The following is a 27,215-nucleotide window of genomic DNA, read 5'->3' on the forward strand; positions in this document are numbered from 1 at the left end:
AGAGTGGCTGACCCCTGGTCACTCCAGTCGTGCCCAGCATCGAGGAGGAAAGGGCTGACAGGCAGAACTCTGGGGCACCTCCCAACTCCTTCCTGTTTGTGGAGCCTGGTTGGGGCAGAGCGCCTGGGGGCCAAGAAGCCCCCCTCCTCAGCAGGGGGGCAGGGGCAGAGCTCAGCACCGCAAAGGCAGGTCCCAGAGGTTCTTGGGACTGAGAGGTGGGGCTGGACGTGGGTGCAGGGACACGGCTCCTTGGCAGGTCTGGATCTGTGGCCTGACACTGCAGAACACCTTCCCCTCCAGGCGAGGGAGAAGATGGGTGTCTTTCTTCACAATCGCCCCTTTTCCAAAAGATTGCAGAGTCAACAATTGACACTAAAAACATTTAAGACAGACAGACAATTACACTTCCTTTGTTAAGAAGTTTATAGGGTGCCTTTGGATGCTTGAAAGCAGCTGTGCGTTTTGTGGGGAATGTACATTTCAGCCCCACCCCCACCCCCGGCATATCCTGCTCTTGAGAGTCTCCCTGGCAGCTTTGTGGATTCTCTGCATCTCTGCTCTTCAACTAAACACAATTGCCCAGGTGCCTCGGAAGGACCATTGTAGTTGCATCTTGAAATAAGAGCACCGACCGCAAATTAGGAAAAGGGCAGGCATGAAGCCAGTTCACGGGGGCCTTAGAGAAGGCGAGGAGCAAATTGTCCCTGCAAATCAAAGGTCAGGCAGACAATGGGACCAGGAGGACAAAGCCTTTTGCTCAGGGCATCAGGGAGACAAGGGACAGCCCATGAGGCAGCCAGGCCTGACCCTAACCCTCCTCAGCCGTGGAATGAAGGTCACTAACTTAACTCCAATGGCTCTAGTTACAGGTAGGTAGCCGTGTTGGTCTGAGTCGAAACAAAATAAAAAAATTCCTTCAGTAGCACCTTAAAGACCAACTAAGTTTTTATTTTGGTATGAGCTTTCGTGTGCATGCACACTTCGTCAGATACACTGAAACAGAATCCACCAGAATACATAAGGGTCTGGTGGATTCTGTTTCAGTGTATCTGACAAAGTGTGCATGCACACGAAAGCTCATACCAAAATAAAAACTTAGTTGGTCTTTAAGGTGCTACTGAAGGAATTTTTTAATTTTAACTCCAATGGGGAATTCAAGAATCTTAACAAGCTCAGCAAAGAGGCAACTCTCCTCTCTTGCAGAAACTCCACTTCCCACCAAATGTTCCCAGAATATGAGGCACATTTAGCAGCCGTGGAAGGAAAGGACAGGTCCTCTCCTGGAAGGGCAACTGCTGGAACAGGAAGCAGTGAGGAGGAATGAACATCCTTTCATTCATGCAAAGAAGGAAATAAATAAATAAGAAAGGCTCCATGTAGGGAACCATGATTTTTAACTTGATCATAAAGGATCAGCAGAGAGCTGGTCAAGTTTATGGACATCATCACATTATTCAGAGTGGTGAGGGGGAAATGGACAGCCAAGGGCTCCCCAGGGTTCCCCTCCTGCCACCAAGCAAGTCAGGTGACAAAATGGCAAATGTGGTTCAATGTGATTGTTGGGTGAGGAAAGGGATCTTGAGGGTGCAGTCGCAGTGGGGAACTGCGCCATGGAAATGTCAAGTGAATGTGTCAAATCCCACGTTAGGGATCCAAAGCAAAGCTGCCTACAGGATTCCAAGTGTGACCCTGTGAGAGATTTCCATAAGGTGTCATCTAATTTTCCTTATGGAAATTTATGGTGGCTAAATATGGGGTACAGTCTGGTTCTGCTCAGTTCATCTCCAGAAGGAAGCACAGCAGAGCTGGAAAAAGCTCTAGAAAAAGGCAGGCAAAATGTTCAAGGGTGAAAAAGCAACCAACCAACAGCCCCTCCCCCCTCCCCCAAAGATTAAAGGGCTGGAGCAGCTGCCCTTTGAGGAAAGGTTGCAACAGGCTGAGGTTAGAAAATGGAGACATGATGGGTGAAATTGTGGGCCAAATGAGCAGAGCAAAGTTTCCCTCCCTCTCTCCTGCTACTAGAACCCAAGGAGGGTCAGGTCACCAAAGAAGAGGGAGATTTGGGGTGAGTGGAAGGAGGCCCTTCTTCACACAGTGAAGAGTTAAACTCTGGGATTTGCTCCCAGGAGAGGCAGTGGTGGCCACCAGCTCAGCTGGCTTGAGCCGGGGACAGTCCCAGAGGAAGAGGGACTGCAAGGGACAACTGGACAGAGAGCGCCTCCATGCCGCTTCCAGAAAATCAGGGTGGGAAGAGCCCTCCTGGGGGGGGGGCCTTCCTTGGGGGCATCTGACTGGCGACTCTGGGAGGCCGGAAGCTGGGCTGCATGGACCCACTTTGGTCCAACTAAACCACAAGCACCACCATGACATATGAATGGATGGCACAGCTGCATTTCAGAATACCACGCACACCTGAATGGTGGCAGCGGCTGCCAGCGCCACCCCGTGTCTTTCTTGCCAGCTGCCCAGGGCCATTCTAAGCAGCCACAGCTGGAGATGAGGGGAACTGGCAAGGCTGCGATCCAAGACTTGCTCACTTGCAAATCTGGATGACTTCCATGGGACTGACTTCCAAGCAAGGGTGAAGAGGGTGCAGGACCCTGAAATGCCACTCTCCAGAGCCCAGAGATGGGCAGTGGAAACTCCCAAACTGGCCTCCAATGTCCTCATGATGACAGCAGTAAGGCAGCCTCACGCCACGCCCAGAGGGGAGCAGCGAGGGCTCCTCTTCACCCAGGCAGGCTCGAGTGGTCCAGGGCATTCTGCGTTCAGGGCTCCAGCTCCCAGCCTGCTTTCCCTAGGACTACCTTCCGGTCCTATGCCCATCTCTCTCTTTGCCCACACCCTGTCCCAAGTTTGTGGCAGGTTTCTACTGCTTACTCCAGTAGCTGGAGCTCTGAGTACCATCTCAGAAGCGCCTAGTTCTGAGACCACCCTGATGCCCCCCCCCTCCAAACTCCAGGGACCCAGAAGCAGAAAGCAAGAGGCTCTCGGCTGCTGCTCTGGCCTCAGCCCACTTTGGTCCCAACACACCTCCCAAAGCACCAGCTGCTCCTCCCCTCCCAACAGCCTTTCCGCTTCTCAACACATTCACATGGCACAGCCTCCGGCCCTGAGGGGCACGCAGACCAGAGGGCACAAAGAAGGGCGCAGAAAGGTGGCGCCCAGTGTCGCCATGCGCAAGGGCTCACAGGATGGCATGATCAGCCTCACTTTAAAGCCTCCCCCAAGCTCCCTCTCTGAGCCACTGAGACCCAACACAGCGCCTGCACCCACCCAGCTTCCTGGGGCTCCCCCACCCCCAAGATCTTTCCCATAGCACCAGGGCCCAAGTGCTTCAGCCTCTTCCCGTCTGAGGGGCACAAGACCACCCACCCCATTTGAAGCCCTCCGGGGTGGCCAGCTCCCCCTGCCTTGGGGCTCTCTTGGCTGAACTGCTGGCATGTTTCAGCGCTGGGGGAATCCCGCAGGGTCCTCTTCCTCCTGGTGATGGAGCAGCAGCAACTCCAAGTCCGGGCTGGAGCAAGACTCCTTGGGCCGCCTGGCGCCCTTTTGCCCTGCGCAGGGAAGGAGGCACTGGTCAGCCGGCCCCCAACACGCAGCAGGGCTTCTGCGGCCCCCACCCCAAACCTTGGCTATGCAGGAAGCCCAAGTCCCAAGACACCCCGTCCGCGTCCCTGACATTACCTGTGGCATTGAGAGCCTTCAGCGCAACATGGAGGGAGAGCCCCAGGAGGCAGACGACGAAGCCCAGCCAGTTCAAGAGGCTCAAGTGGTCTCCCATGAGGTGCGTGGCCAGCAGAAGAGTGCAAACCTCCTGAGGACAAGAGCAGGGGCGAGTCACAGCCACCAGGACTGGCGGCCCCAGGAGCCAATCGAAAGACTCATATTGGGAAGGGGGTGGGCTGAGTGCTTCTCACAGGGGCCCAGAAGCGCCCCAGGCCTCCATGGAACAAAGGAAAGACCCCACCCCAAAGACTCCTGTGGTCCCACTTGAGGCCAAGCAAGAGGCGACTGGGGCAAGGAAGGGCCAGAGGAGGAAAGGCCACCCAATACCTTGAAAATCCCAGAGACGGACAAGGCGAGGCTGGAGGTTTTTGACACCAGGAGGAACTCCGAGAAGCCCAGCCCAAAGGCCAGCAGCCCTCCCAGGGCCAGCTTGCCCAAGAGGCCCAGCAGAAGGTCCACCTCGTGGAAACGGAAGAGCTTCTCTGACGCAGACAAGGGCAGGCCTGGGAGGAGAGAGAGAGAAAGGGCTCAGGAACCTCCAGGGCCCTTGACCTGGAAGCAAGTGCCGGGGGCTGGATTTCCAAGGGAGGGTGCTCAGCCCTAGGGGCCCTCAGGGCTCCTCCTGCCAAGCCAGGGGCCCAGGGAAGCTCAGCCCTGTTCTGGGGAGGCCGACCCACCTTTGAGCAGGCAGAAACTCAGCAACAGATTGACAAACACTCCCAGGGTTTCTCTCCCCCTGCAACCAAGGAAAATATTCCTTGCAAATGACCAGGAAAGCTGAGGGGGCCACGGATGAGCTTTTTCTACAGGAAGAGGAGCTGCTCTGGTGGCTGCAAGACTGCACTGAGGCAAACAAATGATTCCCAAGTCCAAATACAGAATTTATTTGGGTTTCCACAGTGGTGACAGTTTAGATTTTAAATGTTGCCGGTTTTTAAAATTTCCTATCAACTGAATGCTTTTGGGTGCTGCCCTGTCTTGCAGCTCCAGCTCTAAATTTGTAACTTCTGTTTGCCAAGAACTAAAGAGCCAGCCCAAAACAGCCTGACGGACGTGGCTTTCCCCCTGCTCATTGTTCCCTTCCACTTATGCCTAATGCTCCATGCCTGGCATCACAGGGCACTTGTCAAGCCACATCCATTCGCTTCCCTGGGTCTACTCTGAGCATGGATACAACCCAGCACATTCTGTCTAAGCCTGAAAAAGGCTATTACACATTTTCCCATTTCTCCCCAGAATCTCCCCCCCCCCCCCCGACTGGAGCGCTGAACGCACCAGCCAGCAGCTTTGGAAAAGGAACCCAAACCCTGCTTGGACCCCAGTGAATGTCCTAGACTGAGCCATGGTTCCCAATGTGAGGCACACACCCCACAGGGGGGCAATTTGATTTTAAGGGGGGGGGCAACTCGAGAATGAGTTATTAACAGTTAATGGCCTTTTAGGCTTCCTCTGCGTGAATAGTTCACTTTTTGAATACAGTGGTACCTCCGGTTGCGAACAGGATCCGTTCTGGAGGTCCGGCTGGATCCCGAGGTTTTCACAACTCGAGAAGAAGCAGTAGACCGCTTTCGTAACCTGAAGTTTACATTACCTGAGGCTAACATAACCCAAGGCGCTACTGTAATAAGAATGATATGTTCCATTGTGGGCGGATGAGGATTTTAGAGATGCTTAGCTGCGGCATGGCCAAAGGAAGGTTGGGAACCACTGCCCTAGAGTAAGAAACCCCCAGACAAGCACTCTTTTGGGGAACAGCTCCCCTGGGAGATTTGCCCCTGGATCCCCTGCTCTGCTGTTCCCTCAGCTTCCCGCTCAGGTGCCATTTCTGCCCCCGCCTCACCCAGACAACTTACCCTCAAAGGCAGCGAAGAGGGGGAAGAGGCCCAGGAACATGGCTGGCTGCAGGTGGAACATGGTGTCTATGGGGTTCTGGAGTCCTGCCAGGAGGGTGAGAAGGGGGAGCCCATCAAGGAGCAGGAAACGGAGCAGGAAACGGAGCAGGATGTCGCCTGCCCCCCAACACCCGCCCAAGAGGGGCACATACCCAGCTCGTCCTTCTGCAGAAGTATCTGTGTCAGCGTCCAGCGGATTCCGCCCAGGAAGGAGGCGCCCAGCACCATGGCAAAGCCCTCCATGTCAAACTGCGTCGCCTTGTAGGTGAAGAGGAAGAGCCCCCCCGCAATCAGCAGCACAACCAGCACCAGCGCCGCCCTCTGGTGGGAAGAAGAACAGCGCAGGTTGGCTGGTGCCCAACCCCCCAATAACCCCCTCCCGCTCAGCCTTGGGGGGGGGGGTCGGGGGCTGGGTGCTCTCACCGGCTCCTCCAGCTTGAAGACCAGAGAGAAGAACAAGATGAAGAGGACGGCCGAGGACTTGGTCATGGTGTAGCTGCAAGGCCAGGGAGGAAGGAGGCCGTCAGGCAGGCAGGCAGGCAAGAGACGGGCAGCGTCTCCACAGCACCCCACCCCATACTCACAGCGAGACGGTGATGTACAGGAAGCTCCAGTTGCTGAGACCCACATCCAGGGCCGTGGACAGAGCTGAGAAGCAAAGAGAGAGAGGACTGAAGGAGAGGTCAGTTTTGCTTTCCCACCCACAGCTAGTCAGCCAAGACATGTCCAGGAAGCCCTCAAGAGGAGGATGACCGCAGCCCTTCTCCTTTGCCCCCAAGCGACTAGCAATCGGGGTTAGACTCCTTCTGCACATGGAGGCTCCTCAGTCAGGCATCTCGACTAGTTGCCACCTTCCTCCCCTGTGACTGAGCTACCGGCCCAATCACCACCTCTTCTGGCAGTAAAATATGGAAGCACAAATTGTACATTCTGCATTTTTCTTCTCTCTTTCCTGGGTCCCTTTCCCTGTGGACTTGCAGGTGTGAGAATCAGGAGAGGAGAAGAACCAACTGCTGCCGCCACAGAAGCAGCCGTCTTTTCACAAACCGAGAAAGACTGCGTGGAGAGGTGTGTCCTGCCCCTTCGCCTTGATCAGGCACCCCCAAACTGTGGCCCTCCAGATGTTTTGGCCTACAACTCCCATGATCCCTAGCTAAGAGGACCAGTAGTCAGGGATGATGGGAATTGTAATCCAAAACATCTGGAGGGCCAAAGTTTGGGGGTGCCTGGCCTTGATGCTTTTGGTCCTGCCGGCCAGCCGAAATTCAAGGCTAATGGTCCACCCCAGGGCCGGATTTAGGTTTGATGAGGCCCTAAGCTCCTGAAGGTAATGGGGCCCTTTCTATGTCCAGCTGTCCTTTGTCAACAACAAATTGCCACTGTTTTTTGTGTTGAGTATATGCTAGATGGTAATTAACGGACCTAATAGTTATGTAAAGCCATTTACACATAACAAATAGGAGCCTTCACAACACAAAACGCTGTTGCTGTATATCAGTTTTATTTTATTTGTTTTTTATCTTGTATTTTGGAAATGTACACCCAGTGGGTTTTTTCTTTTAATTGGGGGGTGGGACAAGAGAGTGGGGCCCTAAGCTGGAGCTTGTCTTATATGTAAATCCGGCCCTGGGTCCCCCACCCCTGACTTCCCAGGAGCAGAGGAAGAGGGAGGCACCGGCCGCCTTGGTCCTTCCTGGTCCCGCTCCCCCCTCCGGCGCCTCACCTGCGGGGCCCACCTGGCGCAGGTAGGCGGCCCAGGGCAGCAGCGGCCGGGCGGGTCTCCGGGCGCAACGGCGCGTCAGGCCCGAGAGCGTGAAGATGACCAGCAGGTGCAGCAGCGTCATGAAGAGCGGGAAGCCGAAGCTCTGCGGGGAGGAGGGGGGAGAGTGAGCCCGGGAGGCGGAGGGCGGGTGGGGGAGGGGCGACTCTCCCTCCCTCCCTCTTCCCCCCGCCCACCTTCATGATCCACTTGTTGTAGAAGGTGATGCCGATGGAGAAGGCGTAGTAAAGCAGCACCAGCGCCACCACCAGCGCCGCGGACCCCGCGCCGCCCCCCGAGCCCCCCGGGAGCCGCATCCCGCCGCGCCACGCGCCGCCTCGCCCTCCCGACTGCCGCTTCCGGCGACAGGCCCCGCCCTTTCCCGTCGGGCCGCCATAGACTCCCAGGCCAGAGCGGCCCCTTCCTCCTCCGGCGGCGAAGACGAGCTCCTCCTGGCGGCGCCTGCCCGTCACTGCACCCTGGGGAGCCCCGGGGAGGAGCCCCCGCCCCGAGAGTGGCCCGGAGGCGAAGCGCCCCTCGGGTTCCTTCATTGACGGCGTTGCATTTCTCTCCCCCCCCCGTCTTGTCCAACGAGCTCAAGGGCCGGGTCTCTGGTTCTCCCCTTGCTCATTTGACCCCCCTCCCCATCCCTGCGAGGTAGGCGAGGCTGAGAGGCGCCGAGGCAGTCACAAGGTGGGCTTTATGGGCCGGGGGTGAATTCGAACCCAGGTCCTGGCCCAACACCCTGATCGCTGCCCCCCCCCATGCAGGAAGGGCCCGCCGGGGGCCGAGTGGGGTTGCTGCCCCTGAGTCCTACCTGGGGCTTCCAGGAGGGGCACCTGGCTGGCGGGGAGGCGATGCAGCAATACGCGCCGCATTTCCCGGAGGGACCCAGCGGGCAGATAGAGCTGCCTTGAGTCTGGCAGGGCTTCCTCTTGGGAAACCTCTGCAGCATCCTTGCCCCAGCAGCTCTTCCAGGATCTCCCCAAACATCCAAGGACAGGCCCCTGGTCCAAGTGTCTCCCAGAATCCTCACAAATTAGGGGCGGAAGGCTGGGAGCCGAGGCCGTGCAAGACCCGCCCGCCCCCTCCATGCATGAAGTGGCCCAAATTTGGCTGGAATTCAACCACCAGCCACTCCCGAAAAGGGAGCAGGGGGACGGCAGGGATTATTGTGCCCACAGGGTTTAAGTTGAAACCTTCAATGTGGGTGCTGTGCAGAGGGGAGGCAAGACACACCCCAGGCGGAGAAGGGTTGGGCTGCTCTTGCAACCAGGGGTCCCTGTCCCCAGTCTTCAAAAATCGCAGGAAGCCTCACAAGCACCCATATTCTGGTCAAAATAAGACCTGCATGAGCAGAACCTCCGGTGTTTACTGCCAGTTTTCAGAAGGGAAATGGGACAGGTTGCTGCCCACTCACTTCTCCTCTGAAATCCACGATTTTCTACAGGCAGCTCTCACTTCTGCCTGGGGTGGGGGGAGGCACTGGCACCCACAAGAAGCAGGAAGCCCTCCTTGCTCCCTCCCAGGGAACAGTTCGCTTCTGCTTCCGCCTGGCCTAACTCTTCTCCTCCCACAGCCTGGTCTCAAGAAGGAAACAGGAGCCGGCAAAAAGGAGGAAAACAGCCTTTAATGCGAAGATTGGGGTGGGGGTGGGGAATGAGGGGCATGCCAGGTCCAGCCTGTGCACTGTGCCCCACTGCCAGGTGAAAGCAGCTAGACTGGCAGCCTTTCTTGGGTCGGGGGGGGGGGGGTCTCAGTGCTCTTCCACCCAGGGGAGCCTAGATGGGGGAGCAGAAGCTGTACCATGGGCTGCATTTGCCACTGCTGGGCTCACCGGGCGGCAGCAGACCCACAGGATGGAGCCCCTGCCTGCCTGGAAAGTAAGAGAATCATGGAACGGTAGAGTTGGAAAGGGTCCCCAAGGGTCATCTTGCCCAGCCCCCTACAAGGCAGGCCCCAGAGACCGGTCAGGGATGAGGCTCTGCTGCCGACCCCCATCTGTCATGCCCCCTTGCCTCAGGCCAAGCACATCAGGCAAAGGCACACCAAGGACGGCTCTGCCACAAATCTGCAGAAATGCCATTGGGGGGGGGGGAATTCAGCGCACGCTCAGCCCTCCAGCACAGCTGGCTCTGGCTGCCCCCTGCTGCCCACCCTAAGGAAGGGGGCAGGGCGGAGAACAGCTGCCATAGAGGGGAGAGTCTTGTAGCATTCAAAAAAAAAAAAAAAAAACCAAACGCTACTGCCCAGCAGGATCCCTCCTTCTGCAGTCAGAGAGGAGCCCCCCCTCCCTCCCCCCCGCAAGAAGAAGAGGTCCTGGGCATGCGCTGGAGGGGGCCGGAGGCTGCCCCCCCCCCGCCCTGCCTCTGCTGCCCAGGGGCATCATCCGTAGTGGTAGACGAAGTCGTAGCTGCTGGGCTCCTTGGGGACGGGTGGGGGCACCTCGGGGATGGGGATGTTCTCCAGGTCCAGCAGCCGCAGCTTCATCTCCATGCTGAGCAGCGTGTCCAGGTCGCTCTTGGTCAGGTCGCTGCCCATCTCCTTCCCCAGGAGGGCGTTGAGGCCATCGATCCAGATGCAGTACTGCGGGGGAGGGGAGGGACCTGAGACCGGGGTGGGGGTGGGGTGGCCTGGCCGCCCCTCATGACCCCTGACATGTTGCTGGGGGGGGGGGAACCTGCTCCCGCTTCCTTCATCATAGAATTGTGGGGTTGGGAGGGACCCCGAGGGTCAGGCAGGAATCGCAGCAGGAGGAGAATCCCTGGCAGGCAGGCAGGCAGACAAGCTCTGCTCACCAACCTCCCAGGAAAGGCTTCCCAGGGAATCCTCTCCCCTGTGAGAACAGGATGCTGTGCTCATGGGCCTCATCCCAAAAGATCTTCCCAGGTTCATATGGCATTTAAGAACCTTCCTCCCTTTCCCATGTCTTGTCCCCTCAACTTGTCCAATATCTCTGCCATTATGCCACCTTCCATGCACCCACGGACCTGCCGTTTAAATTCCTTGGGTTTTATTTCATGCCTTAGAATCATAGAATCGTAGAGTTGGAAGAGACCACAAGGGCCATCCAGTCCAACCCCCTGCCAAGCAGGAAACACCATCAAAGCATTCTTGACATATGCCTGTCAAGCCTCTGCTTAAAGACCTCCAAAGAAGGAGACTCCACCACACTCCTTGGCAGCAAATTCCACTGCCGAACAAATTCCACTGCCTTGTTTTTACCTGACCGTGATCTATAACTGTACATGGACTGTATATTGCCATGAGCCTGCCGAATAAAAAAATCTGCAATTTGCAGATTTTTGCAGAACCTTTCATTCAATATACAGTACATTATTTCAAAACAAAACCAAACAAAAAATCAGGCTCCCCCCCCACATCCCTCTCTCCTCAGCCACTGAGATTCCTTCCATTTTCCTTGGTGGGGTTCATGTCTCCCCCCCCCCCCGAGATTGAGCAGCTTTGCAGAGGCAGAGAGAGAGAGGGAGGCAGGAAGGAAGTTGGTGGGCAGCTACATGGTCAGCCCTGCAAGGTTTGAGAAAAGGAGCTGAGGTTGACAGAGAGGAAAGAGAAAGGGGGGGGGGGCTGAAGAAAGCAGAGATGCAGCAAAGCAGCAGGTTGGAAATGGGGGTGGGGGGAAATGGAGAAAGAGCAGCCCAGATGGGGCAGCCAGGTGCAGATTGCTCAAAATATCTCCACATGGAGACCAGGGATGGCTTCCTTAGCTGGGGGGCAGGGGCACAAGAAAGCCTCCTGGGTAAAATGCAGGACCCCCACCCCCTTTCAGTCCTCCTCTCGACTTTCTGGGCCCAAGAGGAAGGAGATGGTCCCTGCTTCACCCACAAATGCTCTGGGCCTCCAGCCTCTCCCCTGCCTTTGTGAAAGCCCCAAAGCCCCCAGTGGCCTCAGCTTCCTTTAGACAGAACAGCCCTTTCCCTAGAGGAAGTGACAGGAGATATGAGAGCCGTTGTCAAATCTCTCAAGGGCTGCCCCATGGCAGAGGGAACAAGCATGTTTTCTCCTGCTGTGGAGGGCAGGATTCGAACCCATGACAGTAAGAGCTGTTAGACTGTGGAAGGGCCTCCCTTTGGGAGGTTGTGGACTCTCCTTCCTGGGAGGTTTCTGAGCAGAGGTTGGATGGCCATCTGTCAGGGATGCTCGAGGTGAGATTCCTGCATAGCAGGGGGCCAGACTAGGTGGCCCTTGGGGTGCCTTCCAGCTCTACAATTCTATGACTCTAGGAGGAGGAAGCGCATTGCAGGAGCAGGGCCATCCGTTGGGAGGAAGGCAGCTTCCCCTCGCTCCTGACTCACCTCATATTTGTTGGGGGCTATGAAGTTCAGGGTCTCATCCGGATCGTACAGGATGGAAAAGGCCAACTCCAGAGCCTCCTGCGGATGGGAAGAGGGAGAGAAGGGGCTGGTGAGCCAAGGAGGCCAGTCCCCACCCCCTACCAACACCACCTCCCAGGGGTTTTCCTCCCCAGCCAGCTACCTTGTTCTGCTTCAGAGCCCCCTTCTCCTTCATGTGTGGACAGTCCTTCCCAGTGACGACGGCCTTGATGTCTGCAACGGGTACTGGGCGAGAAGGAGGGGGTTCTGGTCAGGCTGGGCAAGAACAGCGGGAGAAGCCCCTTCCCTCTTCCACAGAATCAGAGATTTGGGAGGTACCCCTGTGGGTCCCGCAATGCAGGAATCGCAGCGAAAGCCCCCCGGGGGCTGCTGGCTGCCCTTGCCCAGAGGGCTGGTCCCTGAGCCCCTGCCGAGTTCCTCGTCTGAACCCCCTGCCCCCATCCCTCGAGGAGCGCCTCCCCTGCCTGGCACGGCACTCACTCTTCTCCTGCAGAGCCTCAAATGTGACCTCCCCCTGGGTGTTGTCCTCCAGGTCCCCGTAGTGAAGCACTTTGTGGTTCAGAGCCAGGCGGCAGAACCAGAACCGCTCTGCAGGGCGACAACAACAGCACATGGCCCATAAGAAGGCAGGGAGGCTGCTGCTCTGAAATCACTGAGAAATGGACTTCCTGTTTTGCAGCGAACCTGGCAAGTTGCCCTCTCGGGTGCTCTGGTGCCCAGGAGGGGTCCCACACGGAGATTAATGGGGGGTAAGGGCATGTAGTCCCATACCTTTTGAGGAGATCTAAAGGGCACGACCCACAGTCATTCACGATTGCCTTTTTTGTTTTTGTTTCCAGCAACTGGGGCTCGTAAGCAGAGCCAGCCGTGGCCAGGAGCCCTCCCCAGCCCTTTCTCCCCTGCTGCCCTCACCTTGCCTCCGCCGGTTCCCAATCTTGCGGAAGCTGCTCCCCTCGCAGAGGCGGTTCAGGCGCTGCTGCTTGATGAGCTCCAGGATCTCCGGCTGGATCTTCTCCCGCAGCTCCCTGGGGGGCGGCCACATGGCAGCTGGTGAGCACCCCACACTGTCCCTGCAAGGCGCCACCCCCACCCCCGACCCCCCAAAGCAGCCGCTCACATGATGGGCGGGGAGTGGAAGTCGTCCTGGCTCATGCGCTCCGACTGGCGCAGGCGCAGGATTTCCGAGTAGCTGAGGCTGCGCAGTTTGCTCTTGAACTGGTCCAGGGAGTTGGGCTTGGAGGGCAGCGCCCGCATGATCTGCTCCCGCACCACCTGCATCACCTGGGAGAGGGGGGCAAAGTTACGCCTGGCAGGGAGGATGTGGCTGGAGGGAAGCTCCTCTCCCTCCCTCGCAACACCAGGTGTGTTGGAAGAGTCAGGCCTGAGGGAGGGAAAGGCTTCTTCACGCAGAGCATCAATAACCTGTGGAACTCCCTCCTGCAGGAGGCAGGGATGGCCTGGGTGGCTCTGAAAGGGCTATTGAGACCAGACCACAGCTTTGCTTTGCCTCCCTGGTCCGTAGCAGGAATGCTTCTCGATGGTCGTCGCTGGAAACCCGAGGTGGGAAAAGGTTCTCTCGCACTCAGATCCTGCTCATGGGTATCCCATCACCTGCAATGTGGCTGGCCACTGTGAGAACAGGATGCTGAGCTAGATGGATGACCTCTGGCCTGATCCAGGGACCTCCTCTTATTGATACAGAAATTTTGTTATTAGATTCTCGGTGCAAATTTGGCTTGTTTCACACCTTTATAGGATGATGTGTCAATGTATCCACGAGTGGTTGGATTCTTGTGTTCCTGCCTGTTGCAAATCTCACAGGCCTCCCTCCTGCACGGCATTTCCATGCTTCTCTGACCCTGGAGGGTGGGAGGTTTCTTGGTATTACTAGAAGGGCACCAAAAGCCGGCCAAGGAGGTCTATTTCGAGTTGGGAGAGCAAAGCAAGCATTCCAGGGACATGGAAGGAAGATAAGGGAATGTCAACAAGCCAGAAGCCAAGTGCCAAAGCTGAAAACAGACTGAGCCGGACTTTTGACACTCCTTGACCTGTAACCTCTTTTGATACATGCCATGATGTTTTGTGATGCATACCAATAAAAGCTTTGTTCAAATGTCCTTTGCTCGCTGGCAAGGCTGCCCTATTGTGCAATAGTTTTAATCAACCAGGCCCCTACAAGGCACTTTGGCTTGCTATTCTCTTGGTTCCCTCACCTGGGACAGAGAGGAGAATTCTTCCCACATTCTGTTCTTATAGAGGAGAGGGATAAGGGAGATGGCTCAGCTAGGCCGGAAGGCAAGAGTAGGTACCAGGGGCAGAGGGAAGGAGACCCGTGCCCACTGGAGAGCAGCTGCCCCCTCCCGCCACCCCCTGCCTCTGCCCCACGTCGCCCCACCTTGTTGAAGTCCTCCGCCGTGGCCCGCATCTCCTTCCAGGTCTTGTTGAGCAGCTGGATGCAGATGGCAAAGAGCTCCTCGAAGGCGCGGTCGTGGGTGAAAAACATGGGGTGGTAGTCATTGCGGCCTTCATTGGCTGGGCAGGGAGAGGGAGGAGGTCAGAGCAGCCAGGATGGCACCTCAGGGGGAGCGCCAGGGAGCAAGAGGAAGCCAAACACGTGGGAGGAACATTGTGGCCACAATCAAGCAATGTAAATTCCCTTAGTTGGAGGGGGGCCCTTTCAGTCCAGGGGCCACTTTTCTGCACAGGCAGCTTCAGGGGGCCAACAATCGGGTGCAGCCAGAGAGGCGAATTTTCCATTTGTACAGCAGAGCCCACAATCCAGCCATGGAATAACAGAAGGGACCCCGAGGGTCAACGAGTCCAGTCCCCTTGGCCAAATAGCCCCCAGCAGAAGGTGCCCCCCACCTCTGCTTGGAAACCTCCAGAGAAGGAGCATCCGCCATCTTCCCAGGGAGGCCGTTCTGCTGCCAAGCCGTCCTATGGAACAGGCAGACCCTCTTCCTCGGACTGGCTCAGCCTGCCCAGGGGCTTTTTGGGGTGGAGGAGAGAGAGGGTCCCCTCTGGCACAAGGGCTCAAGAGAGAAGACCCTATGGGTGCTCCCCCCTCCACCCCCCAGCACTGCTCTCCCCTCCCTCCTCGTCTGACTTCACTTACGCAGCTCCCCGACCTGCAGGATCTCGCACAGCATCTTGGTGAGCTCAATGGCGCTGCGCCCAAAGGGACACTCGTGCTTATCCTCCCGGCTGCTGTTCTCCAGGACAATCTGTGGGGCAGGAAGGAAGCAGAGTGAGGGGGGTGTGGCTGGTCCAGGAGCCTCGGCCTTCCCAGTGGGTGGCACCCTCCCCGCTTACCCGGATGTAGGTGTCCTGGTGGCACTTGGCCAGGTAGAGCATGTTGTCCAAGGCCAGCATCCCCGGCGGGGTCTGGGTGAAGTCCAGGGCAGGGTTGATGTGGTTCTACACAGGAGAAAAAACAACGCCTACCATCAGCAACAGAAGGAAGGGCCTGCCGCCAAGGGGTTCCCACTGCTGAGGGCACCGGCCTGGATGGCTTCAAGAGAGGGCTAGCAAACTTGGGGGCAGGACCAGTGGCCAGCGATGATGGGAACTGTAGCCCAAAACCAGTTTGGGAAGCCCTACTCCATCCATTGGAATTCTGAATCGTATTAATAGTTTTGATGAAAGATTTCTGATATTTTCTGGCATTTTGACATACTATAAATTTACTTACAGTAATTGAATCATGGAATCATAGAATCGTAGAGTTGGAAGAGACCACAAGGGCCATCCAGTCCAACCCCCTCAATTGTATTAATCATTTTGATGAATTTGTTGTTGTTTGCTTTACTTACATGTTATTGTGTTTGACAGAATAGCAATTGCAATGTCTTCTGTTTCCTAATGTTATTGTGATGATTGTGAGCTGCTTTGAGCTCCACATTTGTGGCTGGAAAAGTGGACCATAAATATTAAACCGAATCAAATGTCTGTTGCTGGAACCGCAGGAGGGGAAAGCGCTGCTCTGGTCTGGCCTGCTAGTTCCCTCTGGGGCACCTGCTTGGCCATGGGGAGAACAGGCTGCTGAATGAATGAGATGCCCCCCCCCCCTGGGCTGAGAGTCTTTGGGGGGCTGCCTACCATGAAGCCCAGCATCTTGTAGTCCTTGGTGTACATGGCTCTCCTCTTCTCTGTCCCGCCCCCAGGGAGGCTGTTGCTCTCCGACTCGGCGTCAAAGGCGATCCTGCGCAGCTCAAAGATGATGTCCCTCTGTGCCTGGCAAGCGAGGAGAGAGGCAGAGCGTGAGCCCAGCGCAGAGGCTGCCGCTCACGCAGAGGGGGCCACAGTCCTGCCAGTCACCTGGTCACTGGGGTCCATTTTGGTCATCATTCTCTCCTCCAGGAGGTTGAAGGTCAGGACCTGCAGCACGTACAACTGATGGGCCATCTCCGTCTTGATGGGGCGGTTGCCCCGAATGACGTGCTGCAGGAGGAGAGGGAGGAGGTGGAAGAGGCTCACCTGCGTGAGCAGGGCCAGGTCCCCCTTCTGGCCCCTGACCAGTGCGGGACACGCCTGGCTGGGGAGGAACAGGAGCCCCCACCCTCTGCACCCAGAAACACCCACAGCCTGCAGCAACGCCGGGTGCCTGGTCAGGCCAGAGACTGTGCAATGGGGGGACCAACAAGACCGGGCACCCTGAGACGGGGTTGAGATGGATGCCATGAGACAAGGCTATGTCAAGGCCAAAGCCTGGTCCTACTCACTGCCAAGATGATGGAGCGCAGGTGCTTCTGAGCAAAGGCGTTGGCCATTTCCTGTTGGGGGTTTACAGAAGAGAGAGAGAGAGAGAGAGAGGAAACTCCAACCGTGCCCCACCTCCTGGGGGGCAAAGGGTGCTGAGCAGCCAAGCACAGGCAATGCAGCCATTCAGCAAAGGGGCTGCTCCCGCCCTCTGGGAGTCCTCTGGCTGTCCATCACCCAGAGCAGCTGCAGCAGCTGGAGGAAAGCTGCACCCCCAAAGCCCCCACCTCAGCAGCCCCGCCAAGGAGCCCCCACCCCACTGCCCCACCCCAGGATGCAACAACAACAGACCCAAGCGGCGGCAGGGGTGGGGGTGAGGGGGGAGAAAAAGAATCACCCTGGTTTTGCCCTCTCCAGACTAACCAGGAGCTGCAGCCCAGCTTGTCCTCTGGCTTACAGCTCACGGCTCGTCCAGGAGGGCAAAAACGCTACCATGAGTTCAGAAGATGCACTAAGCCTGAGCAGCCAAAGAACCAGGGAGGACAAAGTGGCCACAATCTCCTCTCCCTGTGAACACATGCAAGGTGTGCAAGCAAGATATATAGATATGAGAGAGAGAGAGCACAGAACTGCCTCTGAGGCTGAGGCAGAGGAAGGGCATGGGGGGCCTGTCTCTATTTATTTGCAAGACATTTCTATCCCCCTTTCTGGCTCTGAAGAGAGAAAACATCAGTGCTCTTAGAGAGGAGCTTCCCAGGACAGAATCCCTCCACTTTCGCCAGCTGGGGGGATTTACTTACAGTGCAAGGCAGGTCTAGCGGGTTAAGGAGCTTCTCCTGCGGACAACAGGAAGCAGAAAGACAAAAGAGAAGCCGGCAGAAGAGTCAGCACAGAGACCCTCGCAGGGAGGTCAGGCGGGCAGGGGGAGACGGGCATACACAGAGACGCAGTGCCACACAGCACATCCACAGACCGGCCAGTCACGTCACCACCTGGGGAGGCAGACCTCCCTCCCCCCCTGCCCCCCATCAGCAAAGGGGTGCAACAGCTGGTGCCCTCCACTCCCTCCCCATGGCACCCCCTTGCCCAGCCACCCACCTGCCTCTTGTCCTCCGGGGCCTTCAGAAAGAGGGCGTTGATCAAGGCGATGGCATACGTCTGGATCTCCTGGTTTGAGCTGCAGGGGCAGAAGCGGGGGGGGGGGTGAGCGGCAGGCGGCTCCCCACCTTCTCCCACCCTGACAGGATGCCCGGCGCTCGGAGGCACCACTCACACTTGCAGGTGGGCAATGAGCTGCCCCACAGTGATCTCCTCGGCAATCTTCTGGTAGAGGCTCTGGCTGTTGAGCACCATGCTCTCCAGGATGGCCAAGGAGCGCTGCAGGATGGAGACATCCACCGTTGGCCGGCTCACGTAGCCCGCGATCTGGAGGGGGGGGGAGGCAGAGGGCACTGAGCACCAGAGCCATGCATGCCCACTGCCCCTCCCAAGGAGCCCCCCTTCTCCTGTGCTGCCTGCTAGGACCGGGCGATGTATCAATGTCGACCAAACCGGTTTGAAGTCCATATCATAATATCGGTTTCGTAATTTCTGACTTGGTAATATATCACGAATCATGGTGTTTGTGTGTGTGCTATGCAAAACCACCAAGCCAGCCGATGCCTCTGCATAGCTCCATCCTTCTTTCAGACGGGGCAATATACTGGCACATCGTGATGTTTAGCGGGTGAGATGTTGAAAAGCAGCGATGGCCCAGCCCTGCCGCCTGCTCTCACGGAGGCTGTACCTGCTTGACGAAACTGATGGACACCATGTCCCAGGAGATGATGCCGTGGTCCATGAGCTCCAGGAAGGCTGTCAGGGTGAATGCCAGCATCTCACTGTAGCTGCAGGGGGCATAGGGGAAGGCGGGTCAGTGGGGGGGGGAGGCACCTCCAGGGCTCCCTCTCTGCCCACTCCTGGCTGGGCAAGGCAGAGTCACTCTGCTGGACGACGCAGAGCTGCAACTGGGCACCATCTTGGCACATAGTGGGCAATGGGAAAGGGAGCCGCCTGCTTCTGGGACCTCCACCTAGCCTCCTCAGCAGCTGCAACTCAAAGAGGACAGAGGCAGGAATTTGTGCTCCTCCCTGCTCTGCGGCTCCACCACCTGCCTGTGGGATGTGCTGCAGTCTGGAGAACCAGAGCAGAAAAGGGAAGGGCAAACCAGGCAGGCCCCTCAGAGCAACCAGCCAGCCAGAGGAGGATTTGCTCAGGCCAACAACAGGCTCAAGGCCTCCCTGCGCTTGCCCACTAAAAGCCAACGCGGAGATTGAATTAACTATTCAGCAGTTTAAAAAAAATCTCTGGCCAAGTCTCTGCTGCCTCCCCTGCCCTCTGGGCAGCCCTGGGGCAGCTGCTTCCCCCCCCCCAAGAGCGCCCTGCTCCAGAAGAGGCCAGGGGGGCTGCAAATGGCTGCAATGATGGCAGAAAGAGAAGGCCAGAACTGTCAACATTAAAGGAGAGACCCAAGGAAGTGAGCGCTGCTGGTGCTGGATGCCCGCCTGGATGCCCGCCGGGCACTTACTGGGAGAGGAGCTTGGTGCCGCTCTCCACGAGGCGGGTGAGCACCGAGATGCCATCCATGTTGATGAACTCAGTGGCAAAGGTCACATCTGCAGAGAGCTTAGCCAGCTCCTTCATGGCCTCCAGCCGAGCCTCCATGCTGTGCGACTGCGTCCGGTCCATCAGCTGGCGGGCAGCCCTGGACTGGGGTGGTAGGGCGACAGGTAGCCCCTTGCAAACCCCAGACCCCTCCAGGGGGCTCCTCTCAGCCGGGCAGGAGAGAGCAGGTGGCCTTGTGGCATGAGCCCAAAGCCCACTAGCAGGCTCCAAATCCCCAAAGGGGGAGAAAGAAAACCCCACCCCTCCAAGAGGCAGCCCAGACCTACTGGAGAAACAGCCAGCTGCAGGATGGTCCCGTTCTTGATGTCACAGCGGGTCTGCAAGGCAAGAAGGGGGGGGGCTGCTTAGCACAACTGGGGAAGGAGCGGAGGCCCACCAGCGCGGCTCCTGGTCTGCTTCTGTGGGTTTCCTCCATCCTGATCAGAGTTGCAAGGAGCTGCATGGCACCCTATAGCCCTCTCCCTGCTTTTTTAGGTGGGGGGTTAGGGACAGCCCCCACGCACCTGCTCCGTGATGTACAGCTGGGCCCCATCTGCGTAGCGCAGCGTGTAGTACTCTGCGTTGGGCAGCGACCACCTAAAGGGGGGGAGGATCATGTGAGCCTCCTCCCTCAGGAAGCAAGCTAGCGGGGGGGGGCAGTGAGCCGCACCCAAGAAGGTGGCTGGAGCGGGGGGCGGAGGCTAGTGTGGCCCCCATGAAGCCAGCCATGGCTCCCACTCACCCGTCACAGACCTCCTTGATGATGGACGCCAGAGGCCGCTTCTAAGAGAGGCAGAGGGAAGAAAGAGAAGCCTGAACTGGAACTCTCCCCTGGACAGCAGGTGATCCGCAGCCCCCCCTTTGCCCTCGCCCCCCCACCATTCAGCATTAGAAGGCCTGGACACCCCAGGGCTCAGCTCTGCCCCCCCACCCCCAGCTGAAGGCAGCCAGGCTTCTGAACCTCAGGTGCTGGGAACCGCAGGAGGGGAGGCAGCTCAGAAGCTTGAATGCTGCTTGTGGGTTTCCCACAATGAGCACCTGGTTGGCCACTGTGAGAACAGGATGCTGGGTGTGGTCCTTCCCCCCACCCCCCCGGGCCTGATCCAGCAGCTCTTCTGATGCTCTTAAAGTTGGGCTGTGCCTGTCACCTGGTCAATCTCCAGCAGCTGAGCGTTAGCCCCCGGCCACTCCACAGCCACCTTGACAATGTCCGACGGGGGTGGCATCCCTCCAGGCTGGCAGCCACCTGACAGGTGGGGTGAGCAATGGGCCTCCCAAACCTAGCCAAAGGCGAAAGGCAAGTCAGCTCCAGTGCAGAGGAGATTCTGCCTCCAAGGACCCAGCAGCACCGGCCTCTGCCCAGGCCCAAAGACAAAAGGCCAAAGCCCTGGAAAGCAGAGCCAGCCCCCGGGCTAGGCAAGCTCTTTGCCCCCCACCCCGGCTCCCAGCAGTGAGCTGGCAAGGAGGAGGGAGCACTGCTCTCAGAGGCACCCAGCACCACCTCCTGCTGTCCTGGCCAGCTCCAATTCTGGGCTGCCCCCAAAGACTGCCAAGCCCCACCTTCCTTGAACTGGGAAGCCGCTGGGAGGGCAGACTGGCAAGGAAGCAGGGGGGGGGGCTACCAGGATGCCCCAGCTCTGCTCTTTTGCCAAGGAGTTGCCACAGGCGATTGAGGGGCCCCTCTCCTCGCCCCAGCAGCCAGCCAGACCCCCTCCCAAGGGATGCCAGGGAGGACATGGGCTCAGCAGCTCTTCATCTCAGCTGGTGCCTCTGCCTGCCTCCCCTTCACCACCAGCCTCCTATTCAAGGCCAGGCGCCCTTAACCCTTTCCTGGCTGCGGCGGTTGCTGCTGCTGCTCTGGAAGGGCAAAGTGACGTGCCATCTCCTTCCCTCTCTGCTCAGGAGGGCAGCAGCAGCAGCAGGAGGAGGAGGGGGAACCTGCTGGAGATCCAGTTGAGTAGCTTTATTTGACCGACTCTTAGTTTTGCAAGGAAATGTGGGTCATTCTGTGCTGTGCAGTACATCCAACCCAACCTGTTTTTCCTAGAAAAGTTGAATATATTTTAAGGGCATCACAGTTGAACGTTACGATGTGCCAATTAGGTTTTAAGAGAGGTGGAGATGAAGGCGCTAAACTATTTCATGTTAGCATGCCCAGGGAGCTGGGTCTCCAGGGATGGTCCTCTGAAATAAAGGGCACTGCAGATCAAACCCGAGATTTAGCTGGGGCTGCATCTCTTCCAGATGCCCACATGCATGCATTCTGCTGGCTCTTTTTAAAAGAAGGGTGTGTTTCTCCAACGTCCCGCCCTGAGGATCTGGGCAGAGACATAGGCACGGAAAATCCCATACGCTGCCAAGCCCACCAGGCAGCTGCCACACACCAAGTCCCTTCCCTTGCCTCTCCCCCAACTGCCCCTCCCCACCTGTCAATTGCCTCCTGCCCCCCCCCGGCACTGGGGGGGGGCTCAGGGTGCTGCCCACCCCAGGCAAGTCCGGGGTGGGGGTGGGGCTACCCATCCAGCTTCTGGTAGAGCAAAAGCAGCAACAGCCCATGAGGAAGCCGGGAAGGGACTTGCTGGGAAGGGAAGAGGAAGCAGCCCCCTTCTGCAGAAGAGACAGGCGACAGGAAGCCAAGGGGCATTTCGGGGGGGGTGTAGCCCATGGGGCTGCCCCCTCCTCTCCCGCAGGAACTGGGTGTCAGGCCAGCGCAGAACCAGGCGCTCTCGCCCCCCAGGCCCTCCCACCCACAGACCCTGCCTGCTTGGGAGGGGGGAGCAGAGATGGGGCACCCAGACGGGCCAGGGAGGCGCAGCTGGGGGCAAAAACAGGAGCCCCCCCAAAAGCTGCGGCTTATGGGGAGGTCCCAGCGGGTAGGGGGGGCGCTGCCCCCCGCGGGCCTCTCCAGAGCAGCAGAAGGGGGTTGGGGGAGGAAGCGGCCCGCGAGGGCCTCTGTCCGGAGATGGGGGCCGGAGGGGGCTGGCCGGTCTCCCGCAGGCCCAGCAGGGGGCGCCCGTGTCCCCCCCCCACAGAGTAGCCGAGCCCCTCCTCCCTCCCTGCGTGACCAACAGACAGAGGGGTCGGGGGGAGTGAGGGGGAGACGGAGCCCCGAGAGTCGGCCGCTCCGCCTCTCCGCCCCCTTGGCCGAGGCCTGCCGCCCTCCCCGCCCCCCGCGCTCACCCGGCTGCCCGGGACCCTCCGCTCCGCCGACGCCGCCGACGCAGCTCTCCGGCCGCGGATCCCGCTGCGTCCCGCCCCTCACGCCCGGGCGCGCAGCCCCATTGGCGAGCGGCGGCCGCCACTCAAGAGCGCGCCCCGTCCCCCATTGGCGCCCGCTCCGCTCCGTCTCTCTTCAGCCTGGGAGGCGGGGCGTCGTCGCCCGGCGCCGGCTGCCATGGAAACCGCGCAGCTCCGCCCTCCTCCGGAGCCGCCGCCGGGTCGTGCTGGGCAGTCGCCCGGGCAACGAGCCCCGCCTCCGAGGGTAGGGGCCGGGCGCCGGAAGTGTTGGCGGGGGAGCGTCCGGTCGGCGGGCGCTTCCGGTTCCGCTCAGGCAGCGCGAGGCGCGTCTTTGGTTCGTGCGGCGGCGGCGGGAAGGAAGGAAGGCAGAAGGGAAGCCGCGGGAGAGGGAGGACCGACGCCACCGCCACCATGGTGAGAGGGGTGCGGTAGGGTGGGGTGGAGGGGGGGGCTGGGATTGAGGGGGGACCCCTCCCCCTCCCTATTTCGCCCCCTGACTCTCCCCTCCCCCCCCCGCAGACGGTGGGCAAGAGCAGCAAGATGCTCCAGCACATCGACTACCGCATGCGCTGCATCCTGCAGGACGGCCGCGTCTTCATCGGCACCTTCAAGGCCTTCGACAAGCACATGAACCTCATCCTCTGCGACTGCGACGAGTTCAGGAAGATCAAGTGAGGTCTAGGGGGCAGGACCCGGGGAGGGGGCCAGGGGGGGCCCCTTAGCAACACGCCCCCCAAGCAGAGGCCGGCCCAGGAGAGGCCTCACTGGGCTGCACCCCAGACAGGGCCTCCCCCCCCCGACCCAGCCCCTCATGACACCTCTCAGGCACAAGCCAACTAGGGCTATAGCTTGGGGGTGGTGAGGTGGGCCCCCACCAGGGGCTCAGGCTAGCGGGGGCGCTGCTAAATTGGCCAAAAACATGTCCATAAATATGTATATAAATAAAAAATGTTGGTTATTGCCTTTTAGTAAATGTTTTAAATAGAGGGTGAATTGAATGGGGGGGGTGGAGGAGAGGCAGAAAGAAGAGCTCATTTGTCATAGGTTAGGGGGCACAATCTGGACAGTTCTGCCAGGGGCACAAGTTCACCCCACCAAAGCAGCCCTGAAGGCAGCCGGGGTCTCCCCCGCCTGATCCTCCTTGGGGAAGGGAAGGCCATTGGAAGGCTCTCCAAAGGCAGCAAGGGCAGGCCATTATTTCTGCCTGTAGGACCCCAGGGACGGTGGTGCTTCTGCCATAGCCCTGGGCCCCCGTTCGGTCTCTTCCCCACCCCTTTGACACCCCCCCTCCAATGTGGCATAAGGCACCCACCTCTCTGAGGGGCCAACAGGTCACCCTCTGAAAACGTAGTTGTAAGGGGCAGAGATGCTTGTGACACAGCTTTGAGTTGCTTCTTCTTTCCTTCCTTCTAGGCCCAAGAACTCCAAGCAACCCGAGCGGGAAGAGAAGCGAGTGCTGGGCCTGGTTTTGCTGCGAGGAGAGAATCTGGTTTCCATGACAGTCGAGGGGCCACCCCCAAAAGATGTAAGCGGAGCCAGATTGTTGTTGTTGTTTAGTCGTTTAGTCGTGTCCGACTCTTCGTGACCCCATGGACCATAGCACGCCAGGCACTCCTGTCTTGCACTGCCTCCCGCAGTTTGGTCAGACTCATGTTCGTAGCTTCGAGAACACTGTCCAACCATCTCGTCCTCTGTTGTCCCCTTCTCCTAGTGCCCTCCATCTTTCCCAACATCAGGGTCTTTTCCAGGGAGTCTTCTCTTCTCATGAGGTGGCCAAAGTCTTGGAGCCTCAGCTTCACTATCTGTCCTTCCAGTGAGCACTCAGGGCTGATTTCCTTAAGAATGGAGAGGTTTGATCTTCTTGCAGTCCATGGGACTCTCAACAGTCTCCTCCAGCACCATGCTGGAGCTCAGCGTGTTGCTAAGGAGCCAGATTAGGGGAGATGTTTGCTTGTGCTCTTGTCCCTTCCCAAAATAGCTTAGCAGAGGGGTCTTAAAAGCATCCCTTTAAAATTCCAAGGCGTCGACTAAGCCTGGCTTTTTGCTCTAAAATATTTACGGTCTGCTTCTGGAACTAAAGGACCTGCAAGTATATATTTATTATAAAATATTTTGAAATGTCTGCTTCTTCTACATATCAGGAATAACACAGAGTCAAAAATCAACCTGTAGAATACCAGGGAGGGGTAAGAAATTAATCAGAGAGGATGGGGGTTAATGGCGGCAGAGAGAAGGGCAGCCAAATACTCTTTGGTGTGGTACTTGGAAGAAAGAAACTAGAGCTTCAGGGGAGTGCAGGGAGAAAAGTCAGATTTTGGGGTTGGGAAGAGAAAGGTGAAGCAGGTAAAAGTGTGTGTGTGTCTTTCCCCAATTTTTTTAAAAAATATTATGCAAGCGGTGGCCAGACTCATTGCTGAGCATGGCAGGGTTTTTTAATAACAGCCCCCCCCCCGCCCCCCCGGAAAACTATCCTGCTGCAGTTTCTGTTTGGCTCTTTCAGACTGGCATTGCTCGCGTGCCCCTGGCTGGAGCTGCTGGAGGACCTGGTGTTGGCAGAGCTGCTGGAAGGGGCGTCCCCGCAGGAGCTCCCATGCCCCAGGCACCCGCAGGCTTGGCTGGTCCCGTGCGTGGTGTTGGTGGCCCATCCCAGCAGGTAAGCAGGAGGCACATCCTGCCAATAAATGCCTTGGGGGGAGGGCTCTGGGGCAGCTCAAGGACATTGGCATTGGATGTTTGCAGGGGAGGGAGCAGCAGTGGATCCCTCCAACCTGGGATCTCCCTTGCAGGAGATCTCTAAAAGCCTCTTTTCCCCTCCCAGGTGATGACTCCTCAGAGCCGAGGGACAGTTGCTGCTGCAGCGGCTGCCGCAACGGCCAGTATTGCAGGAGCCCCCACTCAGTATGCGCCAGGCCGCGGAGGCCCCCCTCCACCTATGGGCAGAGGGACCCCACCTCCAGGTAAGCAGCAACCCAGTTGCCTCCCCCATCCAGACTGGCAGAACCTGGGATGAAATGACAGTAACTGAGCACCGTGAAGAGTTGGTGTCAAAGCAGGATTACTCTGAGGTTCCCTTTGGGACTCATGGGAGGGGAGGGGTGGTCTGCAGAGTCAAGGGAACTGAAGTGGCTTCCTTTTCACTGCAGGCATGATGGGGCCTCCCCCTGGCATGAGGCCCCCCATGGGCCCCCCGATGGGCATGCCACCTGGCCGAGGCTCCCCGATGGGCATGCCACCTCCTGGAATGAGGCCTCCTCCCCCTGGCATGAGAGGTGAGTTGGCTTGGAGCCTGAATCAAGGGCCGGCTGTGTGGGTGAAGCCAAAGGCAGATCCTATTCTGCTGCCTGTCGGCCTCCTGTGAATGGAAATCTCATTGGAGGAAGATAGAAGCCCTTGATAAGCTTGGGACTAAGGAGAAGGGAAGGGCAAGGTTGTCCTTGGGGCGCAAGAGCACTGCTGCCCCCCCCCCCCGGGCAGCACCTGCAAAGCTGATCGCCTCTGCTCTGTCCTTTCTAGGTCCCCCTCCTCCTGGCATGCGCCCACCCAGGCCCTGAGAGGTGACGCTGTGAAGGGAGCAGAACTTGGGCCTTTGGACTTGTGTCTTGTTCACCTTGAGGGAATGGTGGGGTGGGGGGATTGTGTGTGTGTTTTGTATTTGGGGGATTGTCATGTTGCCCTTTCTAATAAACACTGGGAAGTTTCCTGCTGTGGTGGTACAAATTCATTCTGAGGTTGAGCAAAGCAAACGAGTCGAGGCTTCCTGGAGGGCTCTTCACCTGGGCTCAGGAACTTAACAGCCAGCTGGATGAAGCCAATGGCTCATTGGTCCGGCGTCCTCTTCTCACAATGGCTGACCAGATGCCCCAGTGGGAAACCCACAAGCAGGACCTGAGCACAAGAGCAGCCTTCTCCCCTCCTGTGGCTTCCAGCAAGTGCTCTTCAGATGCTATTCACCAGCTTCTTGCACCTCATCTTAGGTTCAGGGCAGGGAGGGGGGCATTGCAGCCATGTCCCTGTGGTGCTGCCAAGGCATCAAACTGCTCAAGCATTCCTGAAGAGGAGGAGGTTGAGCTTTTGCTAATCAACTGCTGGGAGGCAGGCAGGCAGAAGCTCCAGTTGAGAACTTGCTTGGTTTGGATAGAAAAATCCCCAAATGACATGGGTTATGGGCAGTGTTACAATCGTCAAGATGGAATGTCTAGTTGCCATTTTGGGACAAGACTAAAGTCTTTATTTTTCCATTGATGGGCTCCTCAGTGTCTCCAAAAAAATTTATACATCACTTGGGAAGACAGGCGAACTAATATCAGTGTACTGGAAGAAGCAAAGATCACCAGTGTTGAAGCAATGATTCTTCAACATCAACTTCGTTGGATTGGTCATGTTGTGCGGATGCCTGATGATCGTCTTCCAAAGCAACTACTGTATATTCCTGCATATAAGACTACTTTTTAACCCAGGAAAATCTTCTCAAAAGTCGGGGTTCGTCTTATACGCCAGGTCGTATTTCTTATACGGCGAGTATATCCCAAACTCTATGCAGTATTTTAACTGGAAAAGTTGGGGGTTGTCTTATATGCCCAGTCTTATATGCCGGAATATACGGTACTCTATTCCGAACTTAAAAATGCAAAGCGTAATGCTGGTGGTCAACAAAAGAGGTTTAAAGTGTCTCAAGGTAAAAATAAAATAAAATAAACACTGACAACTGGGAAACACTGGCCTGCGAGTACTCCAGTTGGAGAACAGCCTTTACCAAAGGTGTTGTTGGCTTTTAATATACTCGAACTCAGGACGCAAGGGAGAAACGTGCTAAGAGGAAGGCACGCTTGGCAAATCCACACTGTGATCAACTCCTACCCGGAAACCAATGTCCCCACTGTGGAAGGACGTGTGGATCCAGAA

General features: G+C 57.7%; 3 protein-coding genes across 6 annotated transcripts; 1 reads left to right on the forward strand and 2 right to left on the reverse strand.

Annotated features, from left to right (window-relative positions):
* Positions 1–1,016: 1,016 nt before the first annotated feature.
* Positions 1,017–7,944, reverse strand: SLC35C2 (solute carrier family 35 member C2). 2 transcript variants are annotated; one of them, XM_060277437.1, is made up of 9 exons: positions 7,578–7,944; positions 7,345–7,486; positions 6,206–6,269; positions 6,045–6,117; positions 5,774–5,879; positions 5,583–5,666; positions 4,057–4,232; positions 3,688–3,817; positions 1,017–3,557 (listed from the first exon to the last, which is right to left on the reverse strand). In XM_060277437.1, the coding sequence occupies exons 1-9, from the start codon at positions 7,929–7,931 to the stop codon at positions 3,448–3,450; spliced, it is 1,239 nt and encodes a 412-aa protein (XP_060133420.1). In that variant the 5' UTR covers positions 7,932–7,944; the 3' UTR covers positions 1,017–3,447. The 2 variants fall into 2 exon arrangements, with proteins under 2 accessions (XP_060133420.1, XP_034977882.1); XM_035121991.2 differs by having other exon boundaries at positions 1,018–3,557; positions 5,774–5,942.
* Positions 7,945–8,023: 79 nt separating this feature from the next.
* ELMO2 (engulfment and cell motility 2) lies at positions 8,024–22,338 on the reverse strand. 3 transcript variants are annotated; one of them, XM_035122563.2, is made up of 22 exons: positions 22,257–22,338; positions 20,225–20,356; positions 19,819–19,859; positions 19,601–19,673; positions 19,364–19,414; positions 19,000–19,181; positions 18,220–18,319; positions 17,707–17,858; positions 17,532–17,610; positions 17,234–17,269; positions 16,457–16,507; positions 16,053–16,175; positions 15,834–15,968; positions 15,048–15,152; positions 14,851–14,959; positions 14,131–14,267; positions 12,853–13,016; positions 12,648–12,760; positions 12,216–12,323; positions 11,878–11,960; positions 11,697–11,774; positions 8,027–9,966 (listed from the first exon to the last, which is right to left on the reverse strand). In XM_035122563.2, the coding sequence occupies exons 2-22, from the start codon at positions 20,300–20,302 to the stop codon at positions 9,766–9,768; spliced, it is 2,199 nt and encodes a 732-aa protein (XP_034978454.1). In that variant the 5' UTR covers positions 20,303–20,356; positions 22,257–22,338; the 3' UTR covers positions 8,027–9,765. The 3 variants fall into 3 exon arrangements, with proteins under 3 accessions (XP_034978456.1, XP_034978454.1, XP_034978455.1); XM_035122565.2 differs by lacking the exon at positions 12,216–12,323 and having other exon boundaries at positions 8,024–9,966; XM_035122564.2 differs by lacking the exon at positions 17,234–17,269.
* A 272-nt stretch (positions 22,339–22,610) lies between these two features.
* SNRPB (small nuclear ribonucleoprotein polypeptides B and B1) lies at positions 22,611–26,012 on the forward strand. Its single transcript, XM_035124154.2, has 7 exons — positions 22,611–22,727; positions 22,833–22,984; positions 23,727–23,838; positions 24,814–24,966; positions 25,132–25,270; positions 25,457–25,582; positions 25,827–26,012. Exons 1-7 carry the CDS (start codon positions 22,725–22,727, stop codon positions 25,862–25,864), a joined length of 723 nt encoding a protein of 240 aa, XP_034980045.1. The 5' UTR covers positions 22,611–22,724; the 3' UTR covers positions 25,865–26,012.
* Positions 26,013–27,215: the final 1,203 nt, after the last annotated feature.

This window comes from Zootoca vivipara, chromosome 7 (assembly GCF_963506605.1).
Source record: "Zootoca vivipara chromosome 7, rZooViv1.1, whole genome shotgun sequence".
NCBI classification, from domain to species: Eukaryota; Metazoa; Chordata; class Lepidosauria; order Squamata; family Lacertidae; genus Zootoca; species Zootoca vivipara.